At 48.6% G+C, this 24,293-nt stretch overlaps 1 protein-coding gene and 1 pseudogene across 12 annotated transcripts in view; both read right to left on the bottom strand.

Annotated features, from left to right (window-relative positions):
• The window catches only part of CDK11B (cyclin dependent kinase 11B), a 25,281-nt gene extending 6,074 nt beyond the window's left edge, over positions 1–19,207 (bottom strand). The window contains exons 1-10 of one of the 11 annotated variants that reach the window (XM_023215110.3): positions 18,876–19,070; positions 17,985–18,101; positions 17,338–17,461; positions 14,653–14,768; positions 12,984–13,111; positions 11,293–11,431; positions 4,740–4,876; positions 747–908; positions 312–407; positions 69–227 (exon numbers count right to left, since the gene is read on the bottom strand). In XM_023215110.3, the coding sequence (XP_023070878.1) occupies positions 69–227; positions 312–407; positions 747–908; positions 4,740–4,876; positions 11,293–11,431; positions 12,984–13,111; positions 14,653–14,768; positions 17,338–17,448 (1,048 nt within the window). In that variant the 5' untranslated portion in view covers positions 17,449–17,461; positions 17,985–18,101; positions 18,876–19,070. Of the gene's footprint in view, positions 1–68; positions 228–311; positions 408–746; positions 909–4,739; positions 4,877–11,292; positions 11,432–12,983; positions 13,112–14,652; positions 14,769–17,218; positions 17,462–17,984; positions 18,102–18,875 lie in introns of all 11 variants that reach the window. The other 10 variants (XM_023215115.3, XM_026457453.2, XM_023215116.3 and 7 more) reach the window with 10 other exon arrangements.
• Positions 19,208–21,280: 2,073 nt separating this feature from the next.
• LOC111544568 lies at positions 21,281–24,287 on the bottom strand (annotated as a pseudogene). The gene has a single exon (XR_002732210.2). The product of XR_002732210.2 is annotated as an uncharacterized LOC111544568 (transcript).
• Positions 24,288–24,293: the final 6 nt, after the last annotated feature.

Genomic DNA, 24,293 nt, shown 5'->3' with positions numbered 1-24,293 from the left:
CGGTCGCCGCGGCGACTCACCAGCAGAGTGAAGTCACGACACCCCACGCGGTCGCCGCGGCGACTCACCAGCAGACTGCTCTGACGCCTCCTCAGAGTTGCTGCCGGTCTCCTCTTCCTCCTCTTCCTCCTCCTCCTCCTCCTCCTCTGATTCTTCACTGGTGCTTCCTTCCTCCTCCTCCTCTTCCTCCTCCTCCTCCTCCTCCTCAGAACCTGAGCCTGATTCCGCTGGAGAAAGACAGCAGGGCGGAGGGTGAACTTGGGCCTTCCTGGCAGCAGTGGTCAAGGCTTTGGCCAGGCGGTTCCAGGTACCTGATGAGGACTCGGCTGAGCTGGTCTTCCTCTCGCTGTCGCTGATGTCCTGTAAGTCGGACAGCAGGTCTCTTTCTTCCATTTTCTCTTCTTTCACTTATGAAATAAACCATTAAAGGTGAATTTGGGGAAATGCTTTTTAAACAAACAAGGTAACACCACCCCAAAACTAGTGCCTTTCACATGATTAACTTCACTTGGTAAGAAACCAGCTTATCCACAGATGCTGGAAGCCACTTCTCTAATGGGGCCAGTGGCAAAGGTCCCAGTGGACAAACACACGTCGTGTGTCCTGGCTGCACACAGACACTCATGGTCTCTCTCACAACACGAGAGGACTTCAGCCAGCACATCTAGCATTTTCTTCTACTTAGCTGGGCTTTCATTACATGAATCTTACAAATTTATGCCACACATCCCCCAGAAAAGACTCACACTGTGCTGGCTTCTGCGCAGCCGCCGGCCTGGCCTCACCTGGCTTCCGGCTGTCTCCTAGCTCGAACCGCTCCCGTGGCGGCCGCGGCGGGCTTCGACTCCAGTGGCTGGCTTTCACTTTGTCGCTGTAGTCCTCTCTCATCGTTCGGTGATGTGCAGACACTGGCGTGCAGGGCAGAGAGGGAGATGGCACTAGCAACACTGCCTTCCTCAAAAGGCCCCACCCAGGCACAGCTGCCTCGTCTCCCACACCCACACCTGGCAGATACACGCACAGCGCGCACACGGTGCTGACGGCATCGGGGTCAGAGGCTAAGAAGCCCAAGCAGAAAAAGCTCCAACCTGGAGGCCGTGAGCCCAAGGACCCAGGTGGACCTTCTAGACTGATCCTCACTGGTCAAAAAGCAAGGGGGCAGGAGAAGATTCTGGAAAGATGGAGTAGGAAGCACTGGGAATCAGTCTCCCCACCTAGATAGCAGTTGCTTCACAGGTCAGTCCTGTGCAACTACTGAGGTGTTCTGGAGTCTACTGAAGGTTTGCAACGTCAGGGGCCATCTTGGCGAGTAAATTGTGCTTCATTAATCAACGTCACCTCTTCACACATTTAGTGGCTCCCACCCCACTCCCCCCGTGGCAGGCAGCAGCTCGCCAGGCCCAGGAAGGCAGACGGACACACGTGGGCAGACGGACACACGCACCCGAGGTCAGTGTGATGACTGCACGTCCCACCCCAGAGGCATGAAGAGGCAGCAGCCACGGCTGCCCCCCAGGCCGAAGGTACTTCCAGGGCATGAGCGCCAAGTCCCCGTTTGCCCCCTTCATTTCTCTCTTTTCCCCCTTTAGGAGGCAGACACGTCAGGACAAGAACATGAGAAACAGCTGTATTGACGGGAACGTTAAAGAGCATCTGCACATGGCCAGGGAGAGGCACAGCCTCAGAAAAGACCCCCGAAGAGCCCAGCACGACCAAACCAGCACGTGCACACCCTTGAGTGGCGACCAGGAAGAATCGCATCATGAGATTCAAATGTCCATTTTTTTGACTAAGAAAAACACAAGAGAAACAAAGAAACAGGAGAGTATGTCCCATTCAGAGGGAAAAAAATAAGCCAACAGACACCGTTCCTGAAAATCACCTGATGGTAGATGTCCCAGACGAAGACTTAAGGAACTGTCTTAACCTTCGGTTCCTCAGAGAACAAAAGGAAGATGAGGAGAAAGTCAAGAAAATGACGCGTGAACACGCCGGAAATATCAACAGAGACAGAAGATCCAACGAGAAACCAGAGAGAAATTCCAGAGCTAATCAGTACATATTCACAATAAACACTAAAAAGTAAATATTCACAACAGAACTCATATTCACAACAGAAACTCATTTCCTCTGCCTGAACACACAACAATAAAATCACGTCGTCTGAGGAAAAAGCAGAAGAGACTGAAGAAAAGTGAGCAGTGCTCAGGGGCCTCGGGGACCCCAAGAGATCCGTGGGAGTCCAGGAAGGAGGAGAGGAACAGAGAGGGTATCTGAAGAATTACTTAAAACCCCCACATTTGATGAAAAACATGAATGTAAACATTCGAGAGGCTCAGTGAACTCCAGGTAGGATGAAATCAAGAGACCCACACGAAAACCCAAAGCCAAAGAGAATCTTAAAAGCATCCAAGGGATCCTCAGTAAGATCATCAGACTTCTCACCAGAAACTCTGGAGGCCAGAAGACAACGGGCTGAAATACTGTAAGTGAAAAGGAAAAACTGTCCGCTAGGCATGTGGGTTCCTCGAGCCCAGGAATTCAAGAGCAGCCTGGGCAATACAGGGAGACCTTGTTTCTACTGAAAACTGAGCCGAGTGTGGTGCCACACGCCTGTCGTCCCAGCCACGCGGGAGGCTGAGGTGGGAAGATTACTTGTGCCCAGGAGTTGGAGGTTGCAGTGAGCTATGATTGCTCCACTGCACTCCATCCTGGACAACAGAACAAGACTCTGTCCCAAAACAACAACAAAATTATCAACCAAGAACCACGTATCCAGCAACTTTCCTTCAAAGGTGAGACAGAAATGAGGATATTCCCAGATAAACAAAAGCAGAGGGAGCTCATTACTGCTAGACCTAGACCTGCCCTGAAGAATAAGCTCCAGGGAGTTGTGTGGGGTGTAATGAAAGGACGCGAGACAGAAACCGGAAGCTGGGTAAAGAAACAAAGATCTCCATTAAGGTGAGGATGTGGGTGACTATAAAAGCTCGTATTATTGTAACAGTGTTTTCGAACTCTACTTTTTATCTTCTATATAACTTAAAAGATTGACACATTTAAAAAGCAGCAATTATTAGTCAAAAAGCATTGTTGTGACAATGATTTTTAACTCCACTTTTTGTTTTCTACATAGTTTAACAGGCTAATGCATTTAAAAACTGATTATTAAGTTTATGGACAATGCATAAAGATGTCATCATTTATGGACAATGTATAAAAATATCATCATTTATGGGCAACGTATAAATGTGATCTAGTGATGTCGACAGGAAGGGGGAGTGGAACTGCTAAAGAAGCAGTTTGTTTTTTGTTTTCTTCATTGTGTTTTTATTTCAAAGGGCTGCAGCCTGGGAGCATAGATTTAAGTTGCCCTGAATATACACTCCCCGAGTCAAGTTTTTGTATTTTACTGCTGTTAACTTGGCATTCAATTCAAACTGGTGCATTATAACTGCAGGATGTTCAGTGTAATCATCACTGTAATCAGAAAGTCGAGAGATAGAAAACCTAAATGAGAGAGGAATTTAAACATTTCTCTACCAAAAACTCAACTGAACACAAGACAATTAGGTGGAAAATGAGGGGGAGGCAGTAAGGCCAAGAGGTAACAAAGCCCAGTGAGGCAGCTGGCCGCCGCCGCCGCCTCCTCCTCCTCCTCCAACGGCTGCAGAAGGAAGGGCCCACCGACCCCCACCACAGCACGACGCCCCCAAGGACTTTGCTGAGTGAGTAAGCCGGTCACAAAAGGACAATGACTGCGATTCCACTCACAAGCGGCATCCCGAGCAGCCAAATTGAAAGAAAGTGGGATGGTGTGTGCCGGGGCTGGGGACAGGAAGTTGCTGTTTGATGGGGACGGTGTTAATTCTACAAGAAGAGAGTTCTGTGGATGGATGGTTGCACAACACTGTGAATGCATTAATACCACTGAATTCTACACTTGAAATAGTGAAGATGGTACATTTTACAATATACATGTTTCATCAGTTTCTAAAAACTGGGGAAATAAAAAAGGAAGGGGTGGCCAGCTGCGGTGGCTCATGCCTGTAATCCTAGCACTTGGAGAGGTAGAGGCAGGCGGATCACTTGATGTCAGGAGTCTGCGACCAATATGGTGAAACCCTGTCTCCACTAAAAATACAAAAATTAGCTGGGCGTGCTGGCGGGCGTCTGTAAACCCAGCTACTCCGCAGGCTGAGGCAGGAGGATTGCTTGAACCCAGGAGGCAGAGGTTGCAGTGAGCCGAGATAGCACCACTGCGCTCCAGCCTGGTGACAGAGCGAGACTCCGTCTTAAAAAAAATTAAAAAGGTAGGGGCAGGCCTGTAATCCCAACACTTTGGGAGGCCGAGGCAGGTGGATCACTTGAGGTCAAGAGTTCGAGACAAGCCGGTCAACATGGTGAAACCCTGTCTCTACTAAAAATACAAAAAGTTAGCTGAACATGGTGGCGGGTGCCTGTCATCCCTGCTACTCGGGAGGCTGAGGCAGGAGAATCACTGGAACCCGGGAGGCAGAGGTTGCAGGGAGCCGAGATCGCACCATTGCACTTCAATTTGGGTGACAAGAGCAAAACTCTCTCCAAAACAAAGGCGGGGCAAAACCAAGCACAGGAACCAAGCACCCGCCTGCGACAGCAAGTGCCCGACACCAGGGGGCAGCAGACACGCGCCCGCCGAGCACAGCCGCCACCGCGCCGCCTACCTTCCCCGCGGGCCTCCCTTCCCAGCCGCCTACCTTCCCTGCGGGCCTCCCGCTCCTTGCGCCGCTCCTCCGCCCGCCGCTCGCGCTCCTTCTGCTCCCGCTGCTCCTTCTGCTGCTCCCGCATCTTGCGTTCCCGCTCCCGCTTCCTTTCTAACTGCTCCAGGCGGTCCCTGGAAGAGGCACACGCCATCATTCCCCCTAAACAGAAAGCTTGCTATCGCGTTTTTGCCTACATTTGTAAACTGGCTTTCTATGTAGTTCGATACATGGAGTTTTTCTTTTACTTTCCTTTTTTTGGGGACGGAGTCTCGCTCTGTCCCCCAGGCTGGAGTGCAATGGCGCCATCTCGGCAACCTCCGCCTTCCGGGTTCAAGCGATTCTCCTGCCTCAGCCTCCGGAGTAGCTGGGACTACAGGTGCCCACCACTCCCAGCTAATTTTTGTATTTTTCGTAGAGACGGGGTTTTACTGTGCTGGCCAGGATGGTGTCGATCTCCTGACCACGTGATCCACCCGCCTCAGCCTTTCAAAGAGCTGGGATTACAGGCGTGAACCACCGCGCCCGGCCGCTTTTCTTTTCTTTTCTTTTTTTTTTTGAAACAGCGTCTTGCTCAGTTGCCCAGGCTGGAGTGCGGTGGCACGATCTCGGCTCCCTGCAGCCTCCGCCTCCTGGGTTCAAGCGATTCTCGTGTCTCATCCACCCGAGTTGCTGGAATTACAGGCGTGTGTTACCACACAAGGCTAATTTTTGCATTTTTAGTAGAGACAGGGTCTTGAACTGGCCTCAACTGATCCTCCTGCCTCTGCTTCCCACAGTGCTGCGATTACAGGCACGAGCCACTTTGCCGGCCAATATACACATTCTGAGAGCTCTGTCCCCAATGAGTCACACGAGTAGTCTGGGAGACGTAGTGAACCCCTGTCTCTACAAAAATCAGAAAACTAGCTGGGCATGGTGGTGTGCACCGCTGATCCCAACTACTCAGGAGGCAGAGGTGAGAGGACTGCTTGACCAGGAGTGAAACCTTGTCTCGAAAAACAAACAAAAAGACACCCCAGTGGTTCTAACAGATTTCTGTTTAGTAGCTCTAAAACACGAGAATTTCCTTAAGTATGTATGACAACCAAATTTAAACCCAAATTAACTATGAGATAAATCTGCACAGACTTTAAAAAAAAAAACCACACAGGCAGAAAAGCCTGTTAGGAAAAATGGGGATAAGGCCACAGACTCAGGCCGAGGCCCCGGTGCTGACTGTGACGCAATGGATTGTCTGGGCACATGGACCCCAGACCACTTCCCACCTACGTGGGCATGAACGTGATAAGGGAGGGGCAGGGGAAGCTCCCTAAAAAGGTGTCATTGGGAATGTAGGAGCTATGAGTGACCGAATATATGCAGTTGGCTGCATCATAAAGCAGCCAAATAACTAACATTGATCCGTGAGAGTCAATTTTTCGTGTTCCTCTAGAGTTAAGCCCAGATACAATATGAAAAATATGCTTTAAAAAAAAAAGTATCCCTATACACACAGAGAAATGAACACACCTAAGAAATGGGAACAATGGAAAAAGGCCTACAGTCTAGCAGTGCACAGTGCTGTGCCAATGCTGGTCTACATCGCATGTCACCGCTGGAGGAGGCTGGATGGAGGCTTTCAGGATTCCAGGTGCTACTTTCAAATTCTCGTGAATCCTAAACTACTTCAAAATAAAAGCTGACACATAAAATTCGACCACTGAATCCAATGATTTCTAACAAATTGATGAAGTTCTGCAACCATCAGTCACCACGAGCCAGTTTTCGGCATTTCCATCACCAACCCCGTTCCTCATGGGCACCTGTAGTCCGGGACCCAGCACTCCGGGCGACTGTTCTGTCGTCTCTACAGCTTCTGCACAGCAGGGTCTGCTGCTTTCCTGCCTTCTCATCTCTTCAGGTGAAAAAAGCCTTGGTTAATGACCTAACAACCTCATAAGTGCCTTCTCTAAGCATTGCTGTAGCTGCATCTCTAAATTTTGACACTTTCTTTTTTTTTCTTGACGGAGTCTTGCTCTGTCACCCAGGCTGCAGTGCAGTGGCCTGATCTCCACTCACTGCAAGCTCCGCCTCCCGGGCTCACACCATTCTCCTGCCTCAGCTTCCCGAGTGGCTGGGACTACAGGTGCCTGCCATCACGCCCGGCGAATTTTTTGTATTTTTAGTAGAGACGGGGTTTCACTGTACTAGCCAGGATGGTTTTGATCTGACCTCGTGATCTGCCTGCCCACCTCGGCCCCCCTAAGTGTTGGGATTACAGGCATGAGCCACCGCACCCGGCCACACTGTTTTCATTTTTATTTACTCCAAAATATTTTCTGTTTTCCTTATAATTATTTCTATGAGCCATGGGTTATTCAGAATTGTGTTGTTAGATTTCCTAACGTTTGAAGATTTCCCCAGGTTTCTTTCTGTTGTTAATTTCTAATTTAATTCTTTTGTAGTGCAATGGCACAATCTCGGCTCACTGCAACCTCCCCCTCCCAGGTTCAAGCAGTTCTCCTGCCTCAGCCTCCCGAGTAGCTGGTGTTACAGGTGCCCACCAGCATGCTTGGCTAATTTTTGCACTTTTAGTAGAGACAGGGTTTTACCATGTTGGCCAGGCTGGTCTCGAACTCCTGACCTCAGATGACCTGCCCACCTCGGCCTCCCAAAGTGCTGGGTTTGCAGGCACGAGCCACCGTGCCTGGCTGACATTTCCAACTCTAATTAATAAGTGATGGATTTCTTTCCATTCAATCAGTGTTTGCTTCACGGATTTTGGGCTCTGTGGTTAGATGCATTCACATGTGTCACTGCTGCTTCTTCCTGCTGCATTGGCCTTTTTGTGGCTGTGAAGTCCTTGCTCCTTGTTGTTTCTAGCTTTTTTTTTTTTTTTTTTTTGAGACAGGGTCTTGCTCTGTCGCCCAGACTGGAGTGCAGTGGCACAATCTCGGCTCACTGCAACCTCCACCTCACTAGTTCAAGCGATTCTCGTAACTGAGCCTCTGGAGGAGCTGGGACTACAGGCGCTGCCACCACACCCCGCTGATTTTTGTATTTTTGGTAGAGACGGGGTTTCACCATGTTGGCCAGGCTGGTTTCTAATATTTCTTAACATATGTTTTATCTGGTATGAGTACAGCCATTCAAGCTCTCCTAGGAGCGCTGATGTTTGTACGCCGCACCTTTTCCCGTTCTCTAGCAGACAGCATACAGTTAGATCTTGCTTTTCTATCTGATAATCGGCCCCGTCTGTTTGGGGCACAGACCTTTCACATGTCATATAATTACACACACACTTGGATTTACTTTTTTTGCTTTGCTCTGTGTCTCTTTTATTCTTCCCTTTTTGATTTTAAATTACATATGTTTAGCACACCATACCATTTTAATTTGTTATTTGTACTTTTTAAAAAGTTGTTTTCTTAGTGGCTGCTCTAGGGATCACAGTATGCCTCACAATACTAGCTGAATTCCAGTAAAACATAAAGCTGTTGTAACACAGCTTCATTCCCTCTTCTTTGTGCAGTCCATTTGTGTTATATACCATGACAACACCGTGTCATTATTCTATACAACCGTAGTTCCAGTAAAACCTAAGATACGAGGAGAGATATTTATAGGATATTGATGTCAAACTACACTTGCTATCTGCAGTGCCTGTCCTTCCTTCCTGAGGATTCAGGTTACTGTCTGGTGTCATTTCCATTCAACTTGAAGGTCTTCCTTTAGTGTTTCCTTTAAGGGAGGTCTCGCCAACAATGCACCTCACCAGTCTTTGCTTCTCAGGGAATGCTGTCTTTCATTCCCTTTCGCTTGGGTAGAACTGTTTTGACTCCTGGCTGACGGTTCTCCTCTTTGAGCAGTTTGAGTATGCCACTCCACTGCCTTCTGGCCTCCACTGTTTCTAAGAAGTCAGTGGCTGGCGGGATTGAAGCTCCGCTTTCATGGGATTGGTCATTCTTCTCTGAGGCCTTTCAACATTTTCTCTTTGGCTTTCGCCAGTTTGACTATGATGTGACTTTGTATTTATTCTAGTTCAAACTTCCTGCGCTCTTCAATGTGCAGTTTTTTTTTTTTTTTTAATTCAAATTTGGGGCCGGGCGCGGTGGCTCAAGCCTGTAATCCCAGCACTTTGGGAGGCCGAGATGGGCGGATCACGAGGTCAGGAGATCGAGACCATCCTGGCTAACACGGTGAAACCCCGTCTCTACTAAAAATACAAAAACTAGCTGGGCGAGGTGGCGGGCGCCTGTAGTCTCAGCTACTCGGGAGGCTGAGGCAGGAGAATGGCGTAAACCCGGGAGGCAGAGCTTGCGGTGAGCTGAGATCCGGCCACTGCACTCCAGTCCGGGCGACAGAGCAAGACCCCGCCTCAAAAAAAAAAAAAAAAAAAAAAAAATCAAATTTGGGAAGTTTTTAACCATTATTGTAAAAAATATATTTCCTCTCTCCTGAAACCCCCATTGGACGTGTTTCGGTACTGCAGATGTTGTACCATAGGTTTCTGAGGCTCTGTTCATTTTTCTTGTTTTTTCTCTCTGTTCTTCAGAATGGATAATTTCTACTGCTCCATTGACAAGTTGTTTCCAAGCCTTTGCTAAATTCAACATCTGGACACTCAGACAGTTTCTACTGATGATCTTCTTCCTCAATACGGGTCACACTGTCATACTTGTTTGTATTTTAGATAATACATTTGTAGCAATTCTGGATTCTAAGTTTTCCCTTTAGTTGTTACCACTGAGGCCTGTCTGGTTGTCTGTGAAATCCATCTCCCTCATAGCTTATGGCCACCCCTATTCTTTCCTATTTTAATTTTCAACCTTGGCTTCCTAGGGGTCACCACCGTGTCTGCACAGCTTAGCAATTAGCCAGCACTGGAAAGATGCTGGGCTGAAATACCTCAAGCCACAGTAAGGCTTCCTTGGCCCACGGATGTGTGTGGACAGGGAGCACACTGAAAGTTCAGGCTTGATTCGCATCTGCGGCGGCTTCTATTTTCTGCGAGGCCCTTTCACACAGCTGCATCCTCAGGGCTGGTCAGAACTGGGCTGGTCAGAAGTGGGTGGCGGCTGGAGCGCTCTCCAGTCTCTGCCGCACGCTTTGGCTAGATCACAGTTGCTCCTAACCTGTGCTTCATTCTAGCCGACCTCTTGGCCTTTTTTCCTTCCCTCCACTGAGGATGCTGGTGGGCAAGGCCACTGCCCACTGCTCTAAATGGAGTAACCCCTTCCAAGGCAGCAAGGAAACTGCAGGTCCTGCAGCTGCCCTGTCCCAGTGGAACCCCGTGCTTCCCAAGTACAGAGTGGAGGCAGTAAAGGGAGCAGCTCTCAGGCCAGAAGGTCAGATTCTTACTGCTTTCACCCACAGCTCAGCAGTTTTTCAAGCATCAGTGCTTCTCAGATTATCCTTATCAGTTTGTTTTTTGTCAGAGACAAGGTTTCCCTACGTTGCCCAGGCTGGCCTCATGCAGTCCTCTGGCCTTGGCCTCCCAAGTAGCATCTGCTACCATACCCAGTTCTGGATTGGCTGATCTCAATTGGCCCTACCCACAAGTCTGCCCCCAACACTTTTCTCTCCTTCACTCTCCTGTCTATCCCTTCTGGGAAATCAATGACAGCTCAAATTTCATCTACCAACCTCCACACTTCTATCCCAAGCTCCACTCTCATGGGACAAGGCACACTTGGTGTCTGGCACAGGGCTTGGCATACATGAATGTTTCATACACTAACGGGAACTTGGCCAACTGAAACCTTGCCCACCCCCAAGTGGTCTCGGACCTTGACCTCTGGGCCTCAGCGTCTCCCACACTCTTTGGCATCAACAAGAACCAGTGCCCTTTCATCATCTTTACATGCTGTGCACCCTGCCCTGGCTGCTGGCAACCAGTCTGAAGTGGAAGGGCCACCCACGCCTTCCACTTCAGACTCCTCCCTTCCTGAAGCAGCTTGCGAGCTTTCTCTGGACTCACTCTCAAGGCAGAGATGGGCCTGCTTCCACCTGGCCTGTAGCCTTTTTCCTGGTTCATGAAACAGATGTGGGGCTACCCTGATGTTCTTTCTTATGAATCTGAGCTTTTAAAGGGGAACGAACATACAGACTAATGCCCAGGAGTCCTAGGAGTCCAGTGTCCCGATCTCCAGACTGTTTCAAGGTTTTTGGGATCCCCCTTCTTTCTTTTTGAGACAGAGTCTCACTCTGTCAACCAGGCTGGAGTGCAGTAGCACAATCATGGCTTACTACAGCCTTGACCATCTAGGCTCGAGGGATCCTCCCACCTCAGCCTCCTAAAGTGCTGGGATTACAGGCGTGCAGATTTCTGATCCCTTCGTTGTCTTCCCTCAATCAAATTACCCCCGTTCTTGACTTCCAGATGCAGTAAAAACTCACTCCCTCAGGACAGTTCTCTTGGTCAGCCTCATCCAGCGTTCACTGTGCTGTTTCTACCTACCACTTCTGCACCAAATGTGACTTCTATGGCCAAATTCTTCTTCATTGCTGTGACGGGACACACGACCACACCCTTTCATTAAAGTCCTCAACTGACCCGCCCGCTCACCTCTCTCTCCTGGAATGCTCCCTTGCCATTTCCCTTCTCTTCTGTCTTTCCCATTCCCGGCGAGCTTTATCCTGTTCTTCTCGATGGCGTTTCCGACGTTCGTGCTCTCTTTCTTTTTCTTTCACTCTAGCGTGCTTCCCTAATGAGAAATAATGAGTCATGCAAGGAAACCTCACTTCAAAAATTTCACGAGGCTGGGCATGATGGCTCATGCATGTAATCCCAGCACTTTGGGAGGCTGAGGCAGGCGGATCACCTGAGGTCAGGAGTTCAAGACCAGCCTGGCCAACATGGTGAAACCCTGTCTGTATTAAAAATACAAAAATTAGCTGGGCGTGGTGGTGGGTGCCTGTAATCCCAGCTACTAAAGGAGGCTGAGGCAGGAGAATCGCTTGAAACTGGGAGGCGGAGGTTGCGGTGAGCCAAAATCACGCCACTGCACTCCAGCCTGGGTGAAAGAATGAGACTCCGTCTCAAAAAAAAAAAAAAAAAAAAAAAAAAAAACCACATGAAAATGAAATTGAATCAAGAACATTAAATATTTAAATAATGATGCTAACGTTAAGTAACCATCATTTTTTTTTTTTTTTTTAAAGAGACAGGGTCTCCCTGTATCAGCCAGGCTGGTCTTGAACTCCTGGGCTCAAACGATCCTCCGTCCTTGTCCTCCCAAAGCGCTGGGATTATAGGCCTGGGCCACCGCACCCAGCCGAATAATCATGATTTTATGTTAAATAAAAAACTTTGAAAATAGAAAACTATCTGCCACAAGCATGTAATTACAAAGAAAGAAGAAAAACGAAAAACAATTCCGCTATCACAGAAGAGCAGAATTGTAATATTCATCTTTTTTTTTTTTGAGAGGGAGTCTCGCTCTGTGGCCCAGGCTGGAGTGCAGTGGTGCGATATCCGCTCACTGCAAGCTCCGCTTCCCAGGTTCAAGCCATTCTCCTGCCTCAGCCTCCCAAGTAGCTGGGACTACAGGCGCCGCCACCACGCCCGGCTAATTTTTTGTATTTTTTAGTAGAGACGGGGTTTCACCGTGTTAGCCAGGATGGTCTCGATCTCCTGACCTCGAGATCTGCCCGGCTCAGCCTCCCAAAGTGCTGGGATTACAGGCGTGAGCCACTGTGCCAGGTCATATTATTCATCTTTTAAAAATTTTCTATGCTGAATAAACTATAATTATTAGTTTTATAATAAAAAAATCACTATTCATAAAGACTACAGAAAAAAGCTTTGCTATCAGCAGGCTTCTATACCATACAATGAAGCCACATTAATTTATCAAGTATATTTATAATAATGATATTTAAATCAGGCTCCAGGTCCAATTTTCCTAACACCTGTAAGAACCTCCTGATGTTGGTATGAGACCAAACAACTGCTCATGCCAAACCCATTCTCTGGACTTGGCCAAATACCCATTTTGGGGGGTGTGGTTCTCCTACACTTGTTGAATTAAGGGCATTTTAAACGTAAACAAACTGCTCCCAAACAATATAATGGGGGAGAGAAAACCCCAGAGGAAAAAGGACTAGCCCTCCTGAATGGTCTGTGACACACTCATGCTGTCAGCTAGAGTCTGCTCTCTCTAGGTTTTCAGTGGTGCTTTGGGGAAGGCAGAAGAGTAAGAACAGGAAAGAAACCGCACTTGAACATGATGTCATAGAAAGTAAATGCTTCTGTACCCCCTTCTGCTGAATGGCTACGATGCCTACGTTTCTCTTTTCTCTTTTCATCTTTTCTGTGATGAGCTTTTTCTTTCCGAGACATTTGCTGGGGTGGTTTGATGGCCAAAGAATCATCTTCTTCTCCTCTGAAATAAAACACAACAGCACTGTGTCACGCTTGAGAACGTGCAAAGAAACATGAGGCTATTATGAGATTTCTTCAACCCAGAAAAATGCAGGATTCAGATAGGAATGAAGCTGAAACATCATTTAAAAAATTACAGTAACTCTCCAACTTTAGGCGTCTTTTTTTTTTTTTGAGATGGAGTCTCACTCTGTCGTCCAGGCTGGAGTGCAGTAGCGCCATCTCGGCTCACTGCAAGCTCCGCCTCCTGGGATCATGCCATTCTCCTGCCTCAGCCTCCAGAGTAGCTACAGGACTACAGGCGCCGCCACCACACCCGGCTAATTTTTTGTATTTTTAGTAGAGACAGGGCGTCACTGTGTTAGCCAGGATGGTCTCGATCTCCTGATCTCCAGATCTGCCTTCCTCGGCCTCCCAAAGTGATGGGATTATAGGCATGAGCCACCATGTCTGGCCTTTTTTTCCTTTTAAGACGGGGTTTCACCATGTTGGTCAGACTGGTCTTGAACTCTTTTTTTTTTTTTTTTTTGAGGCAGAGTCTTGCTCTGTCACCCAGGCTGGAGTGCAGTGGCCAGAACTCAGCTCACTGCAAGCTCCGCCTCCCGGGTTCCCGCCATTCTCCTGCCTCAGCCTCCCGAGTAGCTGGGACTACAGGCGCCGCCACCTCGCCCGGCTAGTTTTTTGTATTTTTTTAGTAGAGACGGGGTTTCACCATGTTAGCCAGGATGGTCTCGATCTCCTGACCTCGTGATCCGCCCGTCTCAGCCCCCCAAAGTGCTGGGATTACAGGCTTGAGCCACCGCGCCCGGCTGGTCTTGAACTCTTGACCTCAGGTGATCAGCCCGCCTTGGCCTCCAAAAGTGCTGAGATTACAGGCGTGAGCCACTGCACCTGGCCTGTGCAAAATCCTATATAGTAAATTTTATTCATCATTGTAACACATGGCAAAGTTCTTTACAGGAAGAAAGGGGAAAGAGTGTGGAGGGCCACAGACAACACATGAGAATCAGTCACAACTGTGACATAAAAATCTCACTAGTTACGCTGTGTCACAGTAACCCTAGGAAAGAGCAAACCTCAAGAGTTACAACAGCACGCCCGTCACAGTAACTCTAGAAAAGAGTACACCTCGGCCGGGCGCGGTGGCTCAAACCTGGAATCCCAGCATTTTGGGAGGCTGAGTCTGGTGATCACAAGGTCAGGAGATTGAGACCATCCTGCCTAACACGGTGAAACCCCGTCTCTACTAAAAATACAGAAAATTAGCCGGGTGTGGTGACGGTCGCCTGTAGTCCCAGCTACTCGGGAGGGTGAGGCGGGAGAATGGCGTGAACCCAGAAGGCGGAGCTTGCAGTGAGGGGAGATCGCACCACTGCCTCCAGCCCAGGCGGGCGACAGAGCGAGACTCCAAGACTCTGTTTCAAAAAAACAAGAGTACCCCTCAGTAGTTACAACAGCAGGCAGCTGTCACAGTAACCCTAGGGAGGACCTGCAAGGCCACGCTGTGCACAGCTTGCTCTTGCACCTCGTACATCCACCCACCTGTCTTCCATAGAGTCTTCTCTTCTGTATGGGGAGTTCCTTATTGTGATCTCCATGCGGTGATCTCTCAGCTCCCCCTCCTCAAGGGAATCCCGCTTGGAATCCCGGTCATCAGACTAAGAAGCAAAGATAAAGCTAATCATTTTCTTTATACCTTTTTTTTCTTCATAGATAGAAGTATTTTTAATAATAATCAAACCTGGACAACATCCAAAAACAAACTTTTATATATACTCTGAATGAGCCAGTGTTATAAAATATAAACAACTTGTGGCCAGGCACGGTGGCTCACACTTGTAATCTGAGCACTTTGGGAGGCCGAGGCAGGCGGATCACGAGGTCAGGAGCTTGAGACCAGCCTGGATAACACAGTGAAACCCTGTCTCTACTAAAAATATAAAAATTAGCTGGGCGTGGTGGTGGCGCCAGTAAGTCCAGCTACTCGGAGGCTGAGGCAGAAGAATGGCTTCAACCTGGGAGGCAAACATTGCAGTGAGCCGAGATCACACCACTGCACTCCAGCCTGGGCGACAGAGCTAGACTCTGCCTCGGGAAAAAACAAACAAACAAACTTTCACTCAAATTGCATCACATTAAAATTACAACTCTCGGCCGGGTGGTGGCTCACGCCTGTAATCCCAGCACTTGGGGAGGCCGAGGCAGGCGGATCACAAGGTCAGGAGATTGAGACCATCCTGGCTAACACAGTGAAACCCCGTCTCTACTAAAAAATACAAAAAACTAGCTGGGCGAGGTGGCGGGCGTCTGCAGTCCCAGCTACTTGGGAGGCTGAGGCAGGAGAATGGCGTAAACCTGGGAGGCGGAGCTTGCAGTGAGCTGAGATCCGGCCACTGCACTCCAGCCTGGGCGGCAGAGTGAGACTCCGTCTCAAAAAACAAAACAAAACAAACAAACAAACAAAATTACAACTCTCTGTACTCTGAAACTTGAGAAATTAAAAAATAGCATATATGACAAGAGACATTAGACTCTGTGCCAAGTATGTTAGTTGCTTATATGAGCCAAAAATGAGTCTTAAGACATATCCTACAAACCAAATACTTTGTGATACCTCATATACTACAGGCATACCTTGGAGATATTCTGGGTTTGGCTCCAGAACACCACAATAAAGTGCGTCACACAAATTTTTGGTTTTCTAATGCATATAAAAGTTTGGTTTAGGCCGGGCATGGTGGCTCACGCCTGTAATCCCAGCACTTTGGGACGCTGAGGCAGGTGGATCACCTGAGGTCAGGAGTTTAAGACCAGCCTCATCAACAAAGTGAAAGCCCAACTCTACTAAAAACACAAAAATTAGCCGAGCATGGTGGCAGGCGCCTGTAGTCCCAACTACTTGGGAGGCTGAGACAGGAGAATCGTTTGAACCCAGGAGGCGGAGGTGGCAATGAGCCAAGATCACACCACTGCACTCCAGCCTGGACAATGGAGCAAGACTCTTGCCTCAAAAAAAAAAAAAAAAAAGGCTGGGCGTGATGGCTCATGTCTGTAATCCTAGCACTTTGGGAGGCCGAGGCGGGCGGATCACAAGGTCAGGAGATTGAGACCATCCTGGCTAACACGGTGAGACCCCATCTCTAGTAAAAAATACAAAAAATCAGCTGGGTATATTGGTGGGCGCCTGTGGTCCCAGCTACTTAGGAGGCTGAGGCAGGAGAATGGCAAGAACCCGGGAGGCGGAGCTTGCAGTGAGCCGAGATTGTGCCACTGCACTCCAGCCTGGGCGACAGAGCAAGATTCCATCTCAAAATAAATAAATAAAAAAACTCGGCCAGGCATGGTGGCTCATGCCTGTAATCGCAGCACTTTGGGAGGCCGAGGCGGGCAGATCACAAGGTCAGGAGATTGAGACTACGGAGAAACCCCGTATTACTAAAAATACACAAAATTTGGCGGGCGCCTGTAGTCCCAGCTACTCAGGAGGCTGAGGCAGGAGAAAAGCGTGAACCCAGGAGGTGGAGCTTGCAGTGAGCCGAGATTGTGCCACCGCACTTCAGCCAGGGTGACAGCCTGAGCGTCTCCAAAAAAAAAAAAAAAAAATTAAAAAACTCTAACAAAGTGAGCACATGCTATTGCAAAAACGCGCAATGCAGAGTTTGCTACAAACCTTAAATTTGGAAAAATTACAAAATCTGTGAAGCACGATAAAGTGAAGTCTAACACAACCAGGTATGCCTGTGCTCACAAACATCTCAAATGGTGCTACAAATCTTGGCAAAAGAGGTACTTTGCCAGCGCCTCTTACCAAACTCCTGAAAAGGTTTCCTGAGTACAGTACTATGCAAACCAAGAAAGATGTAAAATATTTCTATTAATTTCAAGGCAAGTTCCCACTATATTAAAAATACCTAGAGATAGTATTATGAATGTACTAATGATGAAATGAGAAAAATTAGTCCAGTTTTGCTAATGACTTAACATTCAAAGTATTTTATTCTCCATGTATGCTCAATCTAGATACAGCTTTAGTGTGTTAAATCCGCCTTTAATGTCAACTGAATATTTAAATGTTTTTGTTAATTTTTGTAATAGATTTTGGGCTCACCTGTGACATTTGGAAGTACAAAAGAACTTCACCGAAGAAGCGTTGTTCTAATGGAAAAATGAGGGCAAAGAAATTAAATCTCCTTTAAGAAAACCACTTACTTAAAAAATATGGCTTACATTTTTTAAGCGTTTTATCTCTGCTTTCTCCTCTTGTTCCTTCCTTCGTTTCTTTTCCTGAAGAATTTCATCTAAAGTTTTCACTTTCCAAGAGTCCTTTTCATCACCCATTTGAGTTAAAACACTGCAAAAAGAAAAATAATTCAGCCTACATCAGGACACAGCAAGCTATGGTGCTCTGTTGTTTCTGAACACTTGAACCTAGTCACTTTTGAGGCATTCCGAATAAATCCTCATTAAGAATAAGAAGTTGTGGCCCGGCGCAGTGGCTCAAGACAGTAACCCTAGCACTTTGGGAGGCCAAGGCGGATGGATCACTTGAGCTCAGGAGTTCAAGACCAGCCTGGGCAACATGGGAAAACCTCATCTCTACAGAAAACATAAAAATTAGTCGAGTGTGGTGGCGCGTGCCTGTATTCTTAGCTACTTAGGGAGCAGAAGCAGGAGGATCACTTGAATCAGAGAGGTCAAGGCTGCGGTGAGCCAAGACTGTGCCACTGCATTCCAGCCTGGACGACAAAGTAAGACTTGGTTAAAAAAAAAAAAAAAAAGTAGGCTGAGGCAGGTGGATCACAGAGTCAGGAGTTCAAGACCAGCCTGGCCAACACCGCGAAACCCCTGTCTCTACTAAAAATACAAAACTTAGCTGGGCGTGGTGGCAGGTGCCTGTAATCCCAGCTACTCGGGAGGCTGAGGCAGAAGAATTGCTTGAATCCGAAAGGCGGAGGTCCCAGTGAGCCAAGGCCCCGTCACTGCACAAGACCCTGTCCAAAAAAAAAAAAAGGAAGAAAAAAAGAAGGATAAGTTGTAAGCCACGGGCAAGGTGGCGAGGTCCCGAGGGCCTGTAGTTCTAGGTACTCTGCAAGCTTGAGATAGGAGGACCGCTTGAGCCCAGGAGTTCCAGGCTGAAGTGCGCTTGTGAACAGTCACTGCACTATAGCATGGGCGACAAAAAAGAGTGATGAGTTCTGAAAAATGACCGCTTGAAATCAAATCTCGTTTCTGTCATTCTTGTACGGTCTTAGGTAACGTAATTCACCTCAGTTTAGTCTTCTGTACAACCAGAATAATACGACCTACGTGACAGTATCGATCGCGGATTAAAGATCGTCCATTGAAAGGCTCTTAACTCATGACCTGCCACTCATCAAACACTGCTTTTACTGTCAGAATCGGCTAGAAGGACCACATGGACTACGTGAAGCCACTAGCACACTGGACAGCTGCACCTTGAGACCGGGGACACGCTCCGAGATGTGCTCGCGAACAAGGCCACCTGACCCGGGCAGTGGGCTATCTCCTTGGGTGCAGTCACGCACACTTGAGGTTCAGCCTGGCAGACGTTGGCTCCAGAGAGCGTTTGGGCCCGCCGCCTCCACCACCCGAAGTTCGGTGCGGGATGAGACTGTTCGCGGAAGCGAGGGTATCGCTCGCCCCTGGGCCCAGGTCCGCCCCGCTCCGAGGCCTGCTCGGAAGAAAGACCTCGGTGCGCAGTTCTCGCCGCGCTCCCACACCTGGTCCGCCCAATCGGAACTCACCCCTACGCCGCCGCCGCTGCCGCCGGTCCCGGAGCCAGAGAAGAAACAGCTACCGGCGCGCGCCAGGAGTATCGTCACTTTCTGTGTTGGCGCGTAATCATGACACAATAGCCGGCCTCCGGCCCAGAATTCGAGACAACGACAGGGGTTCCCTCTGTGTGGCACTTCCTGTGCCTGCGCGGGATGATGACGCATAAGACGGCGCTTGCTCAGATCCAGGACTCCGGAAGAAACAGCGCCGTGAGCTGCACTTCCGACTTCGGCGCGGGCTGATGACGCAAGCATTGGGGCGACGAGCGGAGAGACGCTTCCTTTGGGAGCAGTTTGCGCCTGCGCGGAACGCGTGGCCGGCTTCCGGAATCCCACGGGGACTTTCCCGGTAGCGAAGCCCGCGCCTGTGGCAAGGCTTGCGATCGGGGTGCCTTCGCGTTGGACGCCCGTATTCCATCCCCTTGACCGCTGGGACCGCTAGTGGCGGGTGGGTGGAGCGCGCTCCATTTACCTGCTGGTTACCTCCTGAGGCGCCTCAGGTCTGTGCGTCTTGTAAAGGCCCATCTCGGAGTTTAACTCTGAACCTTACCCAAAAACAGGGCAGGGAGAGCTCTTACGATGTGATTTTATTTATTTATGTATTTACTTGTGAGTCGAAGTCTCGCTCTGCCACGCAGGCTGGGGTGCAGTGGCGTAGACTTGGCTCACTGCAGCCTCCTCCCGGCTTCAAGGGATTCTCCCGAGTAGCTGGAACCACAGGCGCCCGCCACCACGCCTGGCTAATGTTTATATTTTTGGTAGAGACGGGATTTCGCCACATTGGCCAAGCTGGTCTCCAACTCCTGACCTCAAGTAATCTGCCTGCCTCGGCCTCCTAAAGTGCTGGGATTACAGGCGTGAGCCACCGCACCCCGGCTTTTACAATGCGATTTTAAAGCTGACACTGGCAGTGCGTCCTCAAAGTGCTTGTGCAAACTCACTGGGTATGGTGCTTCCCCAACTCCCAAGGCCCCACTCCAAACCCATGGATTCCGAACATTCCAGAAGAGGATAAAACGAGTAATTAATTCCCTTTCCGTATGTTAGGTTATCCTCTTGACTTGAAAACTCACAGAAAAATGCTTTTAGACTGAATCTGAATCTCAGGAAAGAGTAAACATCCGCATTTACTGGGCCTGAAATGGGAAAATGTAAAATGTGACAAGAAATTGACAAGGGCACAAAAAGGTCGATGGGTATTGTAATTTTTTTCATTCCAGAATGAAATGCTGCTTGCTTTGGGTACCCAAGCTCTTTTTTTTTTTTTTTTTTTGAGACAGAGTCTTGCTCTGTCGCCTGCCTGTCGCCCAGGCTGGAGAGCAGTTGCGCGATCTTGGCTCACTGCAAGCTCTGCCTCCTGGATTCACGCCGTTCTCCCGCCTTAGACTCCCGAGTAGCTGGGACTACAGGCGTCCGCCACCACGCCCTGCTAATTTTTGGTATTTTTAGTTGAGACGGGGTTTCACCATGTTAGCCAGGATGGTCTCGGTCTCGTGACCTCGTCATCTGCCCGCCTTGGCCTCCCAAAATGCTGGGATTACAGGAGTGAACTACTGCACCTGGGTTGTTTTTTTTTTTTTTTTTTTTTGAGAAGTCCTCTTGCTCTGTCACCCAGGCTGGAGTGCAGTGGCACAATTTTGGGTAACTGCAGCCTCCGCCTCCTGGGTTCAAGTGATTCTCCTGCCTCAGCCTCCCAAGTAGCTGGGATTACAGGTGTGCACCACCACACCTGGCTGACTTTTGTATTTTTAGTAGTGACAGGGTTTTGCCATGTTGGCCAGGCTTGTCTTGAACTCCTGACCTAAAGTAATCTACCCACCAGCCTCCCAAAGTGCTGGAATTATAGGCATGAGCCACCACACCTGGCCAAAAATCTCCATTTTACCCTTCATGAAATCTGTGAGTACCCAAATGCTGCCACTTATGTCAAACCCTAATAAAATCGACACCGGAGGCAATGAGGAGGGAGCAGCCTCGCACTTGTGTTTGTCGTAGGAGCTGCCACAAGGCCCTTCCCAGCTAGAACTTGGGGTTAAGCCACTTCTGTGAAGACCCTCTGCTAGCAGCAGCCAGCCCCATCAGTGAACAAAGGCCACCACCGCAACAAGCTCCTGTAGCCACTGACCTTTGTGTCAGAACAGCTTACATGGACTTCTTTCCACCTGCAGAAGCTCGCCCTTGCCCCAGCCTCTCAGATGAGCCTGTGGCCGGACCCTGGATTGCAATCCTTGGCTGTATGCAAATAGCCTCTTGTTTTGGAGAATTGGTTTCTCTTGCTCATTTTAGGTTGCTAGAAACTGGTGTAGGCAGTAAGATGCCAACCTTGATCATTTCAGCAGCTTAAACACCAGAGCTACACAAGGAAGAAAACAAAGCAGTCCATATTTAACATTTATTTTACTTTGCTGAGCAAGAATCATAGCTGCTACCATGGCTGCTTAGTTTAGACAAAAATAAGCAGGAGGCGTCCACAGGATTAGTTACACAGTATCAGCTTATCGTGGTGGCAGAATTAACAGCAACTGGCTACATTATTTAACAGAATCGAAAGCACTGATCTAGTAATATAAATACTGAAATAGGTCACATACAAAACACTAGAAACATTTTGTACAATGTACTTTTAGTTCTCATAGTTTTGTTTGGTATAAAGGAAATGTAATTTGGCTCTGACATCGATTGTTGATGTAATTTTCAAGTTTTCCCATGTGGGAAAGTCTGTGGCCCTCTTACAAGATGGAGCCTCCAATACCACGTTGGCAGTTCAGACTCTGTGAACAGTTTAAATGAGCAAGTCAGCTGAATGCCGCTTTCAGCTGTAAGTGAAATGAAATGGAAAACAACAAAAAAGGACTGCGAGTTGGAAGTTTCCAACTGAGTTTTCTTTAAGGATCTAGCAGCCATCACACTCAAACATCAGAGGCCCACAGGGAAACTGGAAGAAATACTTGAGACAGCGAAGCTGAAGGTTTCTGTGCTCTGAGGGTGGATGTCCCACTCCTGTATCCTCAGCCAGGACAGAGAACTAGTCAGATTCATTAGGGGAGCTAGGACACTCTCAGTCTATCAAGTAAGGCCCCCAGCAGGGCACACACATACGTTGGGAAAGAAGAAACCGCTTAGTACCGTGTTGGTCAAAGGGGGGAGAGAGAGAGAAAGAGAGAGAGAGCCGTTTCTATCGGTTGAGGACAAGAGAGAAGTCCGTTTCTATCAGTCAAGGGCAAAAGAGAGAAGTCCGTTTCTATCTGGAATGACATGCTTGTTTCCTTCTTCCAGCAATGAAATACTTCCAGGCCTTAGGAGGACATCATTTGGACAGATGTAAAGAACTGTCTTGTTCGCCTGTTATTCCCACTGACCCATCTAAGTGATCATCCAGGAGCGTGGCAGCAGCAAGCAGAGCTCACTGGTTTTGTGGCCAGGAGTTTAAAGGCACCCTACAAAGCAATGCTCTATTTGGCTGATGATATTCTTTGCTCAGCTCTTTAAAATGACTGTTTGACTCACCATGTTAATTTTTCACAAATTAAAGACACATTTTGGGTTGTGCAAGAGTGTTTTCATCTTTCCAGGCAGACAGATTATTGTAACACTGTTACAGAGGGAATTGGGACTCTCGGATTTTATTTAAACCTTTTCATGCCATTTAGTGGGGAAGTTTCCTTGAAAGTTAGAGAGATGCACATCTCTTAAGTGTCAATTTCAGGAAGCAGATGACCCAATTCAGGAGGTGGTTCAAGTGTTCTGTTTACAAAGGCACAGACCATGACCACGGACACACTCAGTGGAAGTAACACCCGGTACGTTTCTAGAAGCACATCTGTGACAGTTAACAAGAACTTACTATTCTAGAAAAGTATTACATAAAAGTTATTTAAAAATGTATGTCTATACAATCGTTAACATGGCCAAGCCAGGCCTTGGGTATTGCCTCTTGGTGCCTGGCTGTACTGGGAATGCCGTGAAGACCAGTGGCTGGAAACCGACTTGGGTGTGGAGAGGAGACTGAGGGAGAGGGAGGGGACGGCACACCTGAGCAAGGGCACAGTGTCGGCCGCCGTGTGGTATCCAGGCTGCTTCTGCCAGGATGAGGAGGAGGCCCCAGAGCAGCATTACAAAGGAAATCACCCTATTTGCTCATCGTTTGGAAAAATGTATTTCTGGTCCACAAACAGGAAATCAAAACAGGCTGGAAGCTCCTTGTCGGGTGGGAGGGAGGGCACCAGAGGATGTGCGGCCAGAAATTCCAAGGTGCTCAGAACCAGTCACCTGCACCTCCTCACACCAGACCGTCATCTTCAGAGGCTAGTGGGAAGCCTGGCAGCCATTCTCAACGGGGAGGCGGACAGGGCCACCCTGGGGGTTGGCCTCACATATCTACAACCCTCTGCCACCTCCAGGGCATTTTCCAATAGTGTTTTTGAGATAAGAGTCTTGCCGTTGCCCAGGGTGGAGTGCAATGGCACGATCTCGGCTCACCGCAACCTCCACCTCCAGCGTTCAAACAATTCTCCTGCCTCAGTCTCCTGAGTAGCTGGGATTACAGGCACCCACCATCACACCCAGCTAATTTTTGTATTTTTAGTGGAGACGGGGTTTCATCATGTTGGCCAGGCTGGTCTCAAACTCCTGACCTTGTGATCCGCCAGCTGCAGCCTCCCAAAGTGCTGGGATTACAGGTGTGAGCCACCGCACCCAGTCTTCTATTGGTTTTTGAGAAAAGCAGAAAAAGAGAAATGGAAAACGGGAAAGTCATATGATGACGTATCTTCGCAGTGCAGTGAGCACACACCTGGCCTGTCCTCCACACACAGGTCAGTGGTTTTATACAAGTGGCTGGAGCAGGTGCAGTGGTGCACGCCTGTATTCCCAACACCACAGGAGGCTGAGTGGGAAGGATTGCTTGAGCTGAGGAGTTCAAGACCAGCCTGGGCAACAAAGTGAGAGCCCAGCTCAACCAAAAATAGCCAGGCATGGTGGTATGTGCCTGTGGTTAGTGACACAGGAGGCTGAGATAGGAGGATCACTTGAGCCCAGGAAGTCGAGGCTGCAGTGAGCCAAGATCATGCCACTGTACTCCAACCTGGGTGACAGACAGAGCAAGACAGTCTCAAAAAAATAAAAAGGTTGCTTGTGGGTTAAAAAGCCTCATTTCAGTCCACCATCAAGGCAGACTTTTTTGAGTAAGTAGCTAATGAGTCATAATTATTGCTGTTTCTGAACAATTTTATCTTCAGGAGGGGCTATTTTTGTATTTCCCAGGTGAGAAACCAAATGGAAAACCAGTGAAGTGATCTCAGACACCAATGGCCTAAAGAGCATGCAGGGAAAATGAGACTCAGGATGGAGCAGGCAGGGACATGAGACTCGGGATGGAGCAGGCAGGGA

This window comes from Piliocolobus tephrosceles, chromosome 1 (assembly GCF_002776525.5).
Source record: "Piliocolobus tephrosceles isolate RC106 chromosome 1, ASM277652v3, whole genome shotgun sequence".
NCBI lineage: Eukaryota > Metazoa > Chordata > Mammalia > Primates > Cercopithecidae > Piliocolobus > Piliocolobus tephrosceles.
Note: the sequence above shows the minus strand (reverse complement) of the source record. Positions and strands in the feature narration are given on the sequence as shown.